This window comes from Eumetopias jubatus, unplaced genomic scaffold (genome assembly GCF_037043125.1).
Source record: "Eumetopias jubatus isolate StellerSeaLion01/CBP00866 unplaced genomic scaffold, mEumJub1_p1.0 scaffold_2, whole genome shotgun sequence".
NCBI lineage: Eukaryota > Metazoa > Chordata > Mammalia > Carnivora > Otariidae > Eumetopias > Eumetopias jubatus.
The window spans coordinates 38,520,612-38,534,187 of NW_028274808.1; the positions used below are offsets into that span (position 1 = coordinate 38,520,612).

Genomic DNA, 13,576 nt, shown 5'->3' on the forward strand with positions numbered 1-13,576 from the left:
CAGGCTCAGCACAGCCCAGGCAGATGGGCAGGGAGGGTGGTGCGGGGCCCTGGAGGTATGAAGCCATGCACTGTGGGGGGCTCTGCAGGGGGCTCTGCAGATTTCACTGGCCACCCTCCATGGAGCGCAAGTGTCATTCCCCACGAGAGTCAGGCGCTGCTCTCTTCAGGAATCTGAGCCGAACTCCGAACCAATAATCACCGAGGAGGGGAGGGATCGCTTATTACAGCCCCATTTTGTCACTAAGGATGGTCCATTCATTACAACCTGGCCATCCGAGGTGTGGGGGGAAGTGGGGGGAAGCGGGGAGTAAAGAGAGGGAAAGGGTAGGAGCCAGCTCTGGGTCCGGGCTGGGAGGGAAGGAACGCTGGGGAACTCTCGCCCAGGGCGATTCCCCTTTGTCCACGTACCCCCATGTGGCAGGCCCCCTGAAGGACCAGCCTGTAAGCAAACAACAGGGTTGTCTATTTATTTTTGCTGTTCGTGTTCTTGCTTTTATAAATTATAGAAACCCACTTCAACCAGCCTCAAGACAAAAGGGTATTATCTCCTGAAAAGGCCAGTGGTGGATTAGGCCTGGGCTGAGTTTGGGCCTGAAACAGTGTCACCCATTCAGTCGCGCTCCCCCTCCGTCTCTCAGCCCTACTTCTCCCCGGGGTTGGATCCCTTCTCAGGCGGGCGTGCCGCACCCTCCCCGAGGTAAGAGGGCCGAGGTAGCAGCCGGAAGGGCGCCCGCTAGACGGGTAAGACTGGTAGCCCTGAGGCCAACCTGGTCCTTGCTCTCTGGCTGCAATTGAGCCTCAGGCCAATCCCAGAACCAATCCATCACATGACCAGAGAGGTAGCATTCACTGATTGGCTTAGGACTGTGTCAGTCATGCAGGCCTGGGGGTGGGGTCAGCCCGCCCAAACCAGATCAATCGAATGATGCAGGAGGGTTTTTTTTCCCTAGAAAAGTCAGGGTGGCCTTACCAGAAAAAGGCAAGGATCAGTGGCAGGCCAGCCCAAACCACAGACGCGCACTGCACCCCTTTACTACTCAGTGAGTGTAGAAGCTGCCATTCACTGAGCAAGGCACTGTACTTTACAGTTATCCTGCACCTCGCCCGCAGACCCCGCTTGTGCCGGCTCCTTCCACCGTGGCATCTGATGGACCCAGCTAAAGCAGTATTAGAACTGCAAGCGCAATGTTGCTTTCTTTTCCGGAACACAGCGGCAGTGGTTTAGCAAATCTGTTAGAGCAGTGTCTCTCCCTGGAGCACTTGAAGGATTGACTATATTAGACCTCGCAAGTATCACAGCCCCAGAGCGGATTCGGCAGCAGGAGACCGGAAGCGTCCTACCATCTCCCCATCTTTCGTTGGGAAGAAGATCCAGACCCTTTGCTGCTTTGCTTCCATCCGGGCTGCCTTCCCTATTTGAATCTTTGTCACCCGAGTAAGAAGGAAGCCCTACAGAACCCACAATGCAAGTCATTGTGAACAATTCCAGAGCCGGCAGGGAGAGCCAAAATGTGGGCTTCTAAAATCACTATTTGCCAAATTTGTCCACTCCAGTGCCCTGGGCACTTTCCCCCAGACACATTCCAGGGGCAGCCCTCGTCCAGCTGAGTCCGCAGATCCGGAGGGGCCCTGGGGGTCTGTATGCCTGACAAATCATAGGTCAGGCAAGCTGGGGCAACTGCCTCAGTGAACATCTTCTCTGGCTGTGGCATATCTGCTCCTTCCAGAGACACCGGTGGTCAACGGCAAAGCAGCATAGACCACACCAAGAGAAATGCTGTTCGCCGGAGTCGTTTGCTACAACGCATTTGATCAGTGTGTCTTTGATTAGAGGACTTCATCTGGTCGTCTTGTGTCCTCTGTAGCTTTCAGGTGTTTACACGTCCACGGAGAGACACAGCCTGGACTTAGAAGACAAGGAGTTTTGAACTTGCATAGATCTTAGTTTCCACATATGCAAATTGGGGATAAAATCCAATGACCAGTCTATTGGAGAATCAAATGAAAGAATGTGCGTGAAAGTGTATGGAAGGCCATAGTGAGTATGGCATTATCGTTCAAATGAGCATTCAGTCATTGCTTTTCATTCAAGCTCTGTAAATTCTAATGTTTAGGTCATTCAGACGCAGTGATTCTTACTAATGAAGGTCACCTTTATTCTATAGTGCCCCTTCTTACACAATACAGGATATACGCTTTTGATGAGATATGGTAACGTGTGGATCAACGGGGAATTGCGTTTTTGTTAGTGTCCATTGCCATCAATTAAATTCTCTCTAATCCTAACCACTGCCTCCTGGGGGGTCCCTCTGTTCCCTGTGAAGACGTTCGTCACAATAGCATTGTGTTCCCCTTCTTTCTTGGCAGCTGGTCTCCTTCTAGACCGTGAGCATCAGGAGGGTAGGGAGCTTGTTCTCTGTTCGGATGCCCAGCAACAAGCACAGTGCCAGGCAAAAAGCAGATCTCAAATGTTGACGGCATGGATTTTAATTTATTAACACATATAATCCTAATTTTCTTTTTAAACAGTTCACAGCCCAGACCTAACTCAAATGGCCCCTCTCTCTTTCCCCTTTTATGGTAGTTAAAAATGGAAGCTCCAGAGTCAGACTGAGTTAAGCTGTGTGACGTAGGGCAAGTTACTTAACTTCTCTGTGTCCCCAGTGTCCTTGGCTATAAAATGGGTATCATAATGGTGCTTATTTCATGTAAGGTTTTTCTGACAGTGAGACGAGAGAAGCCCCTGGAACAGGGCATGGCCCCATGGGTGTTTAATGAATGCGATCAGTGCAGTTGGAGGACAGAGCATGATTCTGAAGTCAAGCAGAATCACTACTGTGTATCCATGGACTTGGGGTCAGACTCATATCAGTTGGTTTCTCTGCCTCAGTTTCTTCATCCGGAAAATGGGGATACTAAATTGTACATGGCTGTTGGAAGACAAATGAGTGGGTGTGAGTAAAGCATTTGGAAGGAGTCCCTTTCACAGAAGGCTCTGGGGTCTTCTTCTGCAGTATAGGGAACAGACGAACACCTCTTTGGCATCCTGGCCTGATGCCAAAGCTCTTGGCCTGGAGACAAGATGACCACAGGGGTTCCCTTAGCCTCATTCGCATGACCTCTGCCTCCCGAACAGCAGAAGTCCTTCCCACCACAGGTTTGTACTACATTCCTCTGTAAACTCCCAACCCACCCTCTGAACCAAGTTGAAATGACATGATCTGATAGTCAGAACAGCACATTTCTTTTATTTGGTATCGGTTGGTTTATCTGAGCATCATCAGAGAGTGAACTGTTCTAAGCAAAATAATTTCCCAATGAAAATCCTTCTAAAATACCCTCCTCTGCCATCTTACACAGAAGACAAAAGACGGGGTTTAGTCTTTCTGATGGCTCTGGGACATCGTTATGAACAGGAACCACAGTGCTGTCTTCAAAGACCTCTGACCTAAGTCAGGCTTTCGGTCCTATTGCCAAACGCCCACAGAAGGGCTCTGGAATTCCTCTTTCTCCTTGTGGACCGCTGCATACACTTGCCACCTTGCACCTAGGCTCTGGGCCTCTGCCTCTGATCTTGCAGCCGAAGGGCTCCGGCCACCTGGGAGAGCAGTCGGGCCCTGTGGTAGCTACTTTCTTGTCCTCGAGACTTTTAAAAATGTTGCTTACAATCAGGTCCCAGCTGTGTTTTCCGTGGTCACAAATGCTATGATTGTACCTACGCTCAACTGTATCCATTGAACAACTTTTTATAGAGCCAAGACTCTGTGCTCCGAGAGGAGAAGTGCTGCCCGCCCCTTCACACAGCCATACCCACCCTGGCCCCTCTCACACGGTGCTTGGTGAGCCTGGGAGCCGGAGGGGGATCTGGTTATACGCAGATTCTGGATGGGGCCTGCGGGTCTGTGTTTCCAACAAGTTCCCGGGGGAGGCCGCTGCTGGTGCCCAGATCAGGTCCCAGAGTAGCAAGGCTTCCGTGCAGAAGAGACAGATCCAGACGCCCCGGGGCAGGCAGGCCAGGCAGCCGTGTGGCGCCCAGGCAGGCAGAGGTGCCGGGAAGAGGTGGGAACCCCTCCCTGCCCCAGCTAACGTGTCTACAGAAGCAGAGTCGGCCTGGAAGAAACACATCTGCAGGCTGCACTCAGCCCTCCACGTCTGGTAGTGGCCTGCCGGGGAGTTGGGCATCTCAGGCGCTTTGTGGGTAAACGACCCGGGTCACACGCGAGTCCTTCCACCGCCGCCCAGAGAGCAGGTGACCAGCCGTGGCCGAACGCCTGACAGGAGCCGGGAGCGGGTCCGTTGTGGAGAACTGTGCAGCACTGGCTCAGGCGCTCCCTGAAGCCATGAACTTGGGGAGGAGGGAAAGGGCAGCAGCATCCTCATATTTAAGTGCCCACACCGGTCTGTTCATTGTACCCGATTTCCTTTCACCTTCCCCGTCTTGCGGAGTGCGGCGTCAGCCTCATTTTACAGATGAGGAAACTGGATTTCAAGAGGTTTACTAACTTGGTCACCTGACCCAGCTACTCGTTGGTGACGTGAGGACTCAGAGCTTCGAAGCCCTCTTCGGATAATGCAGCAGGTCGGGTGTCTGCATATGCTGGGCACACTCATTAGCTCTGATCTCACAGAGCCCCGCGAGGTCTGTGCAACTTTTCCTGTCCACAGATGGGTATACTGAGGCTCAGCGGCTGAGTAACCAGCCCAGGCCACACGGCGGTGGAGCCAGGAGGCAACTGAACACAGTCCTCCACGCTGTGCTGCGGGAAAAGGCTCGGGTCAACTGGTATCCAGCCTCAAGCCCTAGAAGGGGCCCGAGTATGGGGAGGGGTTGCCAGAAGTGGAATTCCAGTACCCTATCTCTTTAATTGTCGCGATCAGGATGTGGCCGTCCTCAAGCTGGTAAGACACTGCCATCGCCGTACTTGCCCCCAGCCCGCTGGGACGCGTCCCGTGTCCTTCTAACACTGGCAGCCACAAATACGAGGGCTGTGGCCCAGAATGTGTGCCTGCCTGTCAGAGCCTACTGGGCTGCCCATCAGCGCAGGACTCTGTGGCTATTGGGAGCATGGGATTTAATTTCTTCCCGCTCGTCTCATCCCTGAAAAGTTTGCAGTGTGCTAGGAGAGGAGTCGCAAGAAGCACAAATTTCCAAAATAACTTCGGCTTTTTGTTGAATTCAGGACATACAAGAAATTCTTTTTATAATCAGGCATAAAATGTCTAGGGCTTATGATTTCTTTACGATAGATGAAGTGGCATAGCCTTGAGCTCTCCCTGGCAACACACATACGCGTGCACACAGGTGCACACACACATACATGCACATGCACCCAGGTGCACATCTGCTGAGAACAAGACTTCTTCCAATTACCCTCGGGAATCTGGGCCGGTCACCGGGGGCTCCTCCCTCCTTGAGAGTGCAGTGAGGGCCAGGAGCTCTGGCTGGCTGGGCACCTGTGCTCAGGCTGCCCGTGAGAGCCGGAGGGAGGTAGACGAGATGGCGGGGAAGATGGAGTCTTCGAGCCACAGGTTCCAATGGCAGGTGTCCCAGAACTTGGAGACTGGAGAAGATTTTGTTTAGCTCAGCAAATGTCTCCCCAGGGAAAAACTTCCCCCAAGCTTGATTTAATACTGACCCCAAACGACTTGAATCAGACATGCAAGAGTTACAGCTATACGAGAGCAGTTGGGATTATAATACGCTTACAGAAGAAGGAAACAAGCTCAATTTGGGGGTCACTGGCCTCCTCCTCCATACCCGCTTCGTGATTTGGCACGTGGATTATGTTCCGCTGCCTCCTCCCGGCCTGCAAGCCCCATGCTCTCCTCAAAGTGCTCGGTAGACACTGGGCAGCTCCTTGCTCCCAGAGCCCACAGAGGTTTTTCATCTTGGGGGGCTGTGCTGAGTGACTCCTCGGGTGCTCCCAGGCTGTTGTCCCACCTGCTGCAGGCCCCACATGTCAGCGGAGGGCTCCTCAGTGCAGCCTGTGGCCAGGAGCTTTCAGAGATGGCGCTCTGTTCTTCGAAGTTGTCTTCTGTCTCCTTCCCACTTGCCCTCCAGAGAGACTGAGTGTGGGCATCGTTTTGGGTTGAGGGTTAGAGCTCAGAAGCATTCTATGTTTTCTTGTCAGTCACTCCTTGTCCTCTGGCTCCACTAGGGTTATTAGGAAAGGTTGGTGCCTCAGTTTCCAAGCGGCCCCAGCTGGAGTCTTGCTCCTACCCTTGCTTCCACTCCAGGCAGATTCCCCAGGCCAGAGTCTCCTGCTCTGGGGGCCCAAGGGACGAACTGAAGGACTTGGGACAGCAAAGGGGACTCAGGCCGTGCTGGTGTTTGCATGGAGCATTCAAGTTGGAAGGCTCCTAAAAGCACACCTCGTTTTGGCCTCTCATTTTACAGAAAAGGCTTTGAGGGGCTGCTCCTGGGGCAAGTGGATGTGAGAGCCTTGGAATTCACTCTCGGCTTGCTCGCCTTCCCACTTCTGGGACTTGGCTTAGGTACCTTCTGAGCCCGGGGTTCCCTCAACCAGGCGATGAGCATAACACCTACCTCTTAAGTTCCTTGTGAGGTCAAGTAAGGTCATCCAGGCCTTCCACGTGGGAGAATTTAGTTGGGGGGGGTGTTCAGTTAATGTTAGTGCTTCTATTTCTGTCCCCCCTAATCTTTTCTTTATGGTACCTAGTTCCCCAAATGGACCTTTTCCCCCACTAGGCTATGAATTCCGGGAGGTCAGGAACCCCGTTCAAGTCTTGGGTTTCTCAGCACCTATGACAGTGCCTGGCATTGACCCATGTAATTTCAAATTGACCAGTGTTAGGCAGGGTTTCCAGACTCCCTGAGCTCAGACCCCCCCCCCCCGGGAGTGGAGAGGCCTGCCCTCAGAGGGCCCCTCACAGCCCGCATGGCTGGGATTCCTCAGCCAGGTTCACAGAAAGACAGGAGCCGTGGGGAGATTTCTGGGACTTTTATTTTTACTCTTTATATTTTCAAAGCCAGTAAAGATGGGCAAATGCTTCCTCCCATTTGGGCTGCATTCCTCTAGCCAGCCCTTGCCCGCCTCCCCCGCCCCTCCCACCTGCCCACCTCTACGAGTCACCTGGGCTGAAAAATGCCACCCCACCAGTGCCAGGCTGCGGCAGTCTAAGGAAAGGAAGGACGGGGGTGGGGGGTCCCCTGCAGGGGCCTCCCCCTTCCTGTGTGGGCACCCCATTTGGAGAACCCCAGTTGGAGGTCCCCGCTGGGGCCTCCCCACTTCCGGTGTGGGCACCCCAGTCTGAGGTCCCCTCTCTCCGGGTGATCTTGTCCTTGTATCAGCACCAAGGGAAACCCAGGTGGGCGGCTCTGGGGTGTAGCAGCATCGGCCCCTGGGATTCTCTCATCTTTTCTCTGCCTCTGCCTCCAACCTCCCTCTTTCCCAGCCAGGTGGAGTTGGGTGGCGGAGGGGGGGGGGCGGGTCTTGTCTCTTCCTATTCTGGGGGAACCCCCGCTGACGGCAGAGTGGAGAAAGGGGGCCAGGAGGACTTGGCCCTCCAGGGGTGTGATCCTGGAGTTAGGGTGTCAGGAGCGTTTCTCCTTCGCTGGGACCCACTTCCCCTCCCTGAGGTGGATTTCCTCCAGCCGGGGTTCTGTAGTTAGTTCTGGCCCCTCCAGTGGGATCCTTCCTGCGCCCGGGTCAGAGAAGGGTACCTGGACATGCCCTCGTTTCTCCTGCAGTCAGCCAGGAGCCCACCTGGATCCAGCACCCCGGTCTCCCAGCTCCCAGAGCAGAAGGGCGACCTCTGCCCCGGCCAACTAGCTCCGTGGGGGTGGGGCCCCCCTGCAACAGCTGGCTCACAGTGGCACGTCCGGGACGCCACAGCCACTTTCCTGGTCGCAGAGCCTGGTCATTTTCATCTACCTGGGCACTCAGGCGTTTGCGGAGCGGGCAGGGCCAGGCCTGGGCCCCGGAGGCGCGGGACGGCCGACAGGGTGCCCGGTCTCAGGCAGCGAGGGGCCGTCCCTCCCTGCTCCCTCCTCCCTCCTCCCTCCTCCCTCAGCTGGGCTGGCCCCTCCGCCGCCGCCACCGCCCCTTGGCCTCCTCCCTCTCGCCCTCCCCCTCCCTCCACCTCCTCCTCCTCGGGTGGGGCGGGGGGGGGGACCCGGACCCCCGGGCGGGGCAGGGGAGGGGCCGCAGGCGGGGACGAGGGACGGGGGCGGGCGTCAGACGCTGTGCGCGCCCAGGCTGAGCACCGAGAAGGCGGCGCGGTGCTTGCGGAGTAGCAGGCGGATCTTCTCGTCGTCCGAGTCGGGGTCCAGCGGCTTGTTGTACTCGTCGTCCTCGTTCTCCGAGGCCGCGCACTCCCCGCCCGCGCCCGCGCCGCCCGGGGCCCGGGGCGTGGAGGACGACGGCTCCAGGGCACTCTTCTTTCGCCACTTGGTCCTTCGGTTCTGGAACCACACCTGGGTGGGAAGGGAGCTGAGGCTCGTGCGCACACCGCACACACAGGGCCCCGCTTCAGGAGGGTGACTCCACTGGGCGGCAAGGACCCTCGATCCTTATTTTTCTAGTAAAATAAATGGCTCAGTGATAGACCAGGTTGTAATATTCACACCGTTTGGGCGGCGGGGGGGTAAAATAGAAACGAATGCGTGTAAGTGAAGCAGCCCTTTCTGCTTAGCTATAAGCCCTCCTTGCGGTGGATCTTCTCTTTTGCCACCTGGGGCACTTGGATGGAAGATGCTGGAATGCTCCCGTGAGGGCACTCAGTAGGTGCTCAAGAGTTGTCCCTTCTTTAGCTTCATGGACCTTCACTGCACTTCATGAATAATTTCCCCCTAATTATAAAAATAACATATTTACATTGCTTAAGATAGTTGATGAATGCAGAGAAGTACCTAAAGAGGCAGAAAAATAGGTAAGAAGGCCCAGACACGCCCTCCACTTCCATTCAGCAGACCTGGAAGCTGCAGAGGTAGGTGGCTGGTGATGCCAGCGGAGGCCAGCCGTGGGTCCCAGCCCGCCCCTGTTGCTTGCCTCTTCTACCCTTAAACCTGTCAACATGTCACAGAGCTGGGCAGTTCGGGCATAGCTTTCTTCTGCCCACCCCCCAAAGTCTCTCAGGAGAGATCTGGCATCGCCGTGGCCTCTGGGAGCCTGGAGGGAGAAGCCTGTTCACTGACTGCAGGCTGGGTGACAGGCAGCGTGAGCATGGCCCTTGCATGCCGCTTAGAGGCTGCCTGCCCTGTATATCCCGTCCGAGCTTCATTTGGGGTGGACTTGGAAGGAGGTGTTATCTTCACCTTATCGGCAAACCAAGGCCAGCTCCTCCTGCCAGGTGAAGCAACAAGCCTATAAATCCAGTTCTAACGTGGCCCCGAGACTGCCTCCTGATCTGGGCCAGAGGCTGCCAGCAGCCCTGGAAATTTCTGGCCAACACTGTGCAGAGGAGGGTAAGGCATTAGGTGGGTGCCCCACAGATCTGGCTTTGAGCCCCAACTCTGCACTTACCAGCCAGGCGACCTTGAGCAAGAGCCTCAGCTGAGATTGTTCCTTCCAATGTAAAATGGGTAAGAATCCCCCCCTCCAGGTTGCTGGGAGGCTTACATGAGCTCCTGCACTCAAGGTTCTCAAAACAGAGAGCAGTATTGACAGCCATCTTTTTGGGTATGGTCATTATCGTCACCTCTGGGGTGCGGTGGGCAGGACAGCCTCCCGCTGAGAGCCGCCTTTCTTCCCCTGGAAGGCTGCTCCCTGCAGGGCAGACCCCTTCTGCCGCACAAACTCACCTTGACCTGTGACTCAGTCATCCCCAGCGAGTATGCCAGCCGTGCCCTCTCAGGGCCAGCCAAGTACTTGGTCTGCTCAAAGGTCTTCTCCAGGGCAAAGATCTGGTGTCCCGTGAAGGTGGGCCGGGTGTGCTTTTTCTTGTGGATGCTGTCGCTCAGGGGATCCGGGGCTGGCGGGAGGAAGAAAGTGTGTGGTTAGCGGGAGGAGTAGGGGTGCCAGCCCTGTCCTCATCTCCCACTGGGCGAGCCCCCTCCTACAGAGATGCCCCTGAGATTGTGGGGGCATCGTGACTCCGCTAACAAGCAGCATTCCTGGTGATCGGACAATAGGACTGTGACCTCTGCCACATTTGGGTGGACAGGGACCCCGAGAGGGCCCCTGCCCCAGGGGAGAGCTACTTAGGGGCAGAGGGTGCCCTGGTCTCTCTGTAATGTTTTCACTACTCAGTGATGCTGCTTTCCCTCCAGGGGCAGCAAGAGGTTCTCGGTTTTCTCACCAAGACACAGGCTAGGTACCTTCCACCAACTGTCAGGGCCCCAAGGGGTCTGGGAATTCCTCTCCTGCCTAATCCCTTGTTCTTGGGATCCCATTTTCCAGGTTTCTGAGAAAACCAGAGCTTTAGGCCCCAAGTTACTGCTCTCCCTTGTCACCAGGCCTAGAAGTCCTACGGTCTCAACCACGCGGGACAGTCTGCACACAGAGGCTCGGGGCCCTGCCCCCTGCCCAGCTAGGGCAGCCACTCAGGCAGGAGCCTGGCTGGAGAACAGCAGGGCTCCGGGGAGGCAGAAGGCCTGCCTGTTGGGCCTTTGTCAGCGCAGCCCAACAGCCCATGTCCCATCTCCTCATGTTACAGGTAAGGAAACTGAGGCACTGGGTGGGGAAGAAGCTTCTCAAGAGACTGTCATCCGCAGTCCTCTCTCCCTTTGTGTTAATTCAGCCACCGACTTGGATACTTTCCTGTGTGTGGCTGTGCACTTGGGATTGAAGAGTAGGGGCGTGGGGAGTGTGTGTGGTGGGGGGAGGGGGAGATGGAGGTGAGAGAGACAGGCCTAAAGCACCCCCAAAACCAGTTCCAAGAGATGAGGTCTTCACCCACATGGAACTCGCCATGCTTCAGGCTGAGTGAGGGGTGGGCTGTCAGGCAGTGTGACCAACCGGAACAGTGCAGCAGATGGGGAGGCAGATGTGTTTTGGGGTTTTCTTGGTGGGCGCCAAGCCCCTATTGCGGTGGGGCAGCCCCGAGGTCCGAGAGGAGCAGAAGTTCCCTCCGCCTCTGCCCCTGCCTGGTCCTGGCTGGGCCTCCGTGGCACAGGGAGGGCTCCTGCGGCCACTGTCACTTCCCTGCCTCCCAGGGGAGCCTCACGGGCCTGTGCATGTCCTGCCGCCTCCTCCGGGCCCCGACTGGCATCCTGGGGACCCCGCACCCGTTCTCTGAAAACAGGTTTGGGCATGGTAGGGTAGGGAGACCCCCCCGCTCCAACAACTAGGGCCAATTCTGACTTGACTCGGCAGCTGCTCCCGGGGGCCGGGCATTTGTCGCTGCTCCTGCTGACATGAGCCCCGAGGAGGATGGTGGATGGCCGCCCCCTTGATCGCAGGTGGACCAAGATGGGGTCGGAGTGCATTTGGTGGCCCTGAAGGGTGTCAGGGCACGAGTGGGTCTCCCTGGGAAGGTGATGCTGTGGCAGCTTCTCACTGGGGACAGCATTTGCCTGCTTTGGAGGAAGAGGTGACATGGGCTCTGAGTGGGAGAAGGAAGCTAAGCTTCAAGGCGGACCCTACATAGGGCAAATGTGGGTTATGGGGTCTTCTCCTGACCTGGAGACCCCCGGGGTTTTTAAGAGGGCAGCTGAGGCGGCCGCTGGTAAGGGTGAGGGGTGAGGGGCAAGACACCTGTCCAGGCAGAGCTGGGTGGGCCCAGGAGGGGAGAAGTCAGTCGTGCACCACGGTGAGCCATGGACCCAGGTGTCTGATGGTGGCTGAGGAGAGGTGGATGGCAGGTACGCACCACCCTGGGAGCCCTCCCCTCCCTTCCCACACCTCCTCCTCCCCTGATCCTGCAGGGGGCCGGGGGCCGGGGTGGGGATGGAGCCTTGCCCTGTACTCACTGTTGCCGCATTGCCGCCCGCCTCGCCAGTCCTGGCCCGTGTCCGCCCAGCAGTTCCGGGTCCGGGGCGGGTACTCATTGCCAGCCTTGGGAAAATTCCCCACCTGGGGTCCATAGTAGACCGCCTGGGAGCCGAGTCCACCAAAGCCTGCCACGTGGGGGTAGCTGGAGAGGAGGCTGCTGTTTGGCGTGGCCATGGGCCTGCTCAGGATGTCTGTGATCCCGTGGGGGGTCCCGGCAGCCAGCTGGGGGCCCAGCCCCGGAGGGCTGAGCTTGTAGAAGGAGTTCTGCACTGAGTACTGGCACACGGGGGCCTTCATCTCCGAGAACTGAGCCAGTGGCGTGTTGTTCAGCAGGAACGTCCCCTGCAGGTTGGACTCCATGATCCTTGGGTCAGGGTGAGGGAAGGTGAGAAGCCCAAATCTAGGCCCCTAAAGCCAGAGACCCCGAGCTCTGACCCAGAAGCCCATGGCAGGTTTGAAGGGGCAAAAGCGGCCCGAGCCCCAGACTGCCCTCCTACCTAAGGCATCCGGCCTGGCCCTGGCCCGGGGAACAGCATCTACGTCAGCGGCTCGGAAGTCAGGTGCTCCTGGGGCAGGTGAGAGGCCTCACCAGCGCCCCTTGGCTCTCTCCCTGTCTGTCCTGGAGAAGGGCGGCTCCCCACGCCTCAGCTCAGACCCCTCCTCTGCCTGTGAGTCTGGGGACCCTCCATGAGAAGTTTTAAGTTCAGAGAAGCAACATTTCCCTGATAAAGATATGGCCCATTAGAATACAGACCTGAGACTGGCTGAGCTGTGAGAGGCGCGGCGCCATTGGTCGAAACCCACACAGGCCTCACATTGGCTTTTCCAAGACAAATTGCACTTTGAAAGATTGACTGTAAAATCAGCCAGGGCGCGCGCGCGCGCCTGTGTGTGTGTGTGTGTGTGTGTGTGTGTGTGTGTGTGTGTGTATGTATGTATGTGTGTGTGTGTGTATGAGAGAGGGGCGGTGGGGGGGAGGGATGAGCTCTGGAAGCTCTCTTCATTCTCAGAGGGTCTACCAGCTCCTGGTCCCCCAAGCCCAGCATCTAGGGAAAGGTGGGTACCTGGGGCCCCCTGGAGGCTCCTGAGGCAGCTGCTCCCCTGAGGGTGAGGAGGCCAGGGTCGGGGTCGCTGCCCTGGGGTGCACAGACCCCTTTATGTGCAGATCCCCAAGCCAGTGGGGGAGTATGGCGTCTGAGTGTGGACACTTCTCTTCCTCCGAGCTGGGATGGGTAACTGGGGAGGCTGGGCTTTGGCTGGGAGGTTGGGGGGTGGGGATGTGGATCTCTGTGACTGGCCTGAGAGCCTGGGAGTGGGAGCCTGTCAGCAGACTGGGGCGGGGGGTGGGAGTGGAGCAGCTCTGCGCGCCTGCCGGGTGTGTGCTCTTCCCACCTCCGCCTCCAAGCAGACTTTCCTGATTCCCTCTCTTCTCCCATCTTCCTCCTCCGAGGAATCATTTGTGCCTCTGCTGGAGCCCATTGCCATGTTCTGTCTGGCTCGGCACCTGGGTTGGAAAGCTGTAATGGCTGAGATGGGTGTTGATTCAGTGGTGGGCCCCCCTGGCAGGCACTTGGTTGGTGCTCAGTCATTATTTGACTGAGTTGCAGAGCACCCATATGCCTTTTTTCTAATGAAAAAAAAATTTTTTTTTTTTTTTTTTTTTGCAACATACAAGGCTCT

At 56.8% G+C, this 13,576-nt stretch overlaps 1 protein-coding gene across 1 annotated transcript; it reads right to left on the reverse strand.

Moving 5' to 3' along the window:
• Window positions 1–8,199: 8,199 nt before the first annotated feature.
• Window positions 8,200–12,287, reverse strand: NKX6-3 (NK6 homeobox 3). Its single transcript, XM_028124114.2, has 3 exons — window positions 11,875–12,287; window positions 9,766–9,935; window positions 8,200–8,439 (listed from the first exon to the last, which is right to left on the reverse strand). The coding sequence occupies exons 1-3, from the start codon at window positions 12,254–12,256 to the stop codon at window positions 8,200–8,202; spliced, it is 792 nt and encodes a 263-aa protein (XP_027979915.1). The 5' UTR covers window positions 12,257–12,287.
• Between the last annotated feature and the right edge of the window lie 1,289 nt (window positions 12,288–13,576).

What these genes read in the sequence shown, in the direction of transcription:
- NKX6-3 (XM_028124114.2), bottom strand. Translation starts at nt 12,256, where the DNA reads ATGGAGTCCAACCTGCAGGGGACGTTCCTGCTGAACAACACGCCACTG. An exon ending in CGGGCGGCAATGCGGCAACA is followed by an intron (nt 9,936 to 11,874) that starts GTGAGTACAGGG and finishes TCCTCCCGCCAG; the next exon opens with CCCCGGATCCCCTGAGCGAC. An exon ending in TGACTGAGTCACAGGTCAAG is followed by an intron (nt 8,440 to 9,765) that starts GTGAGTTTGTGC and finishes CTTCCCACCCAG; the next exon opens with GTGTGGTTCCAGAACCGAAG.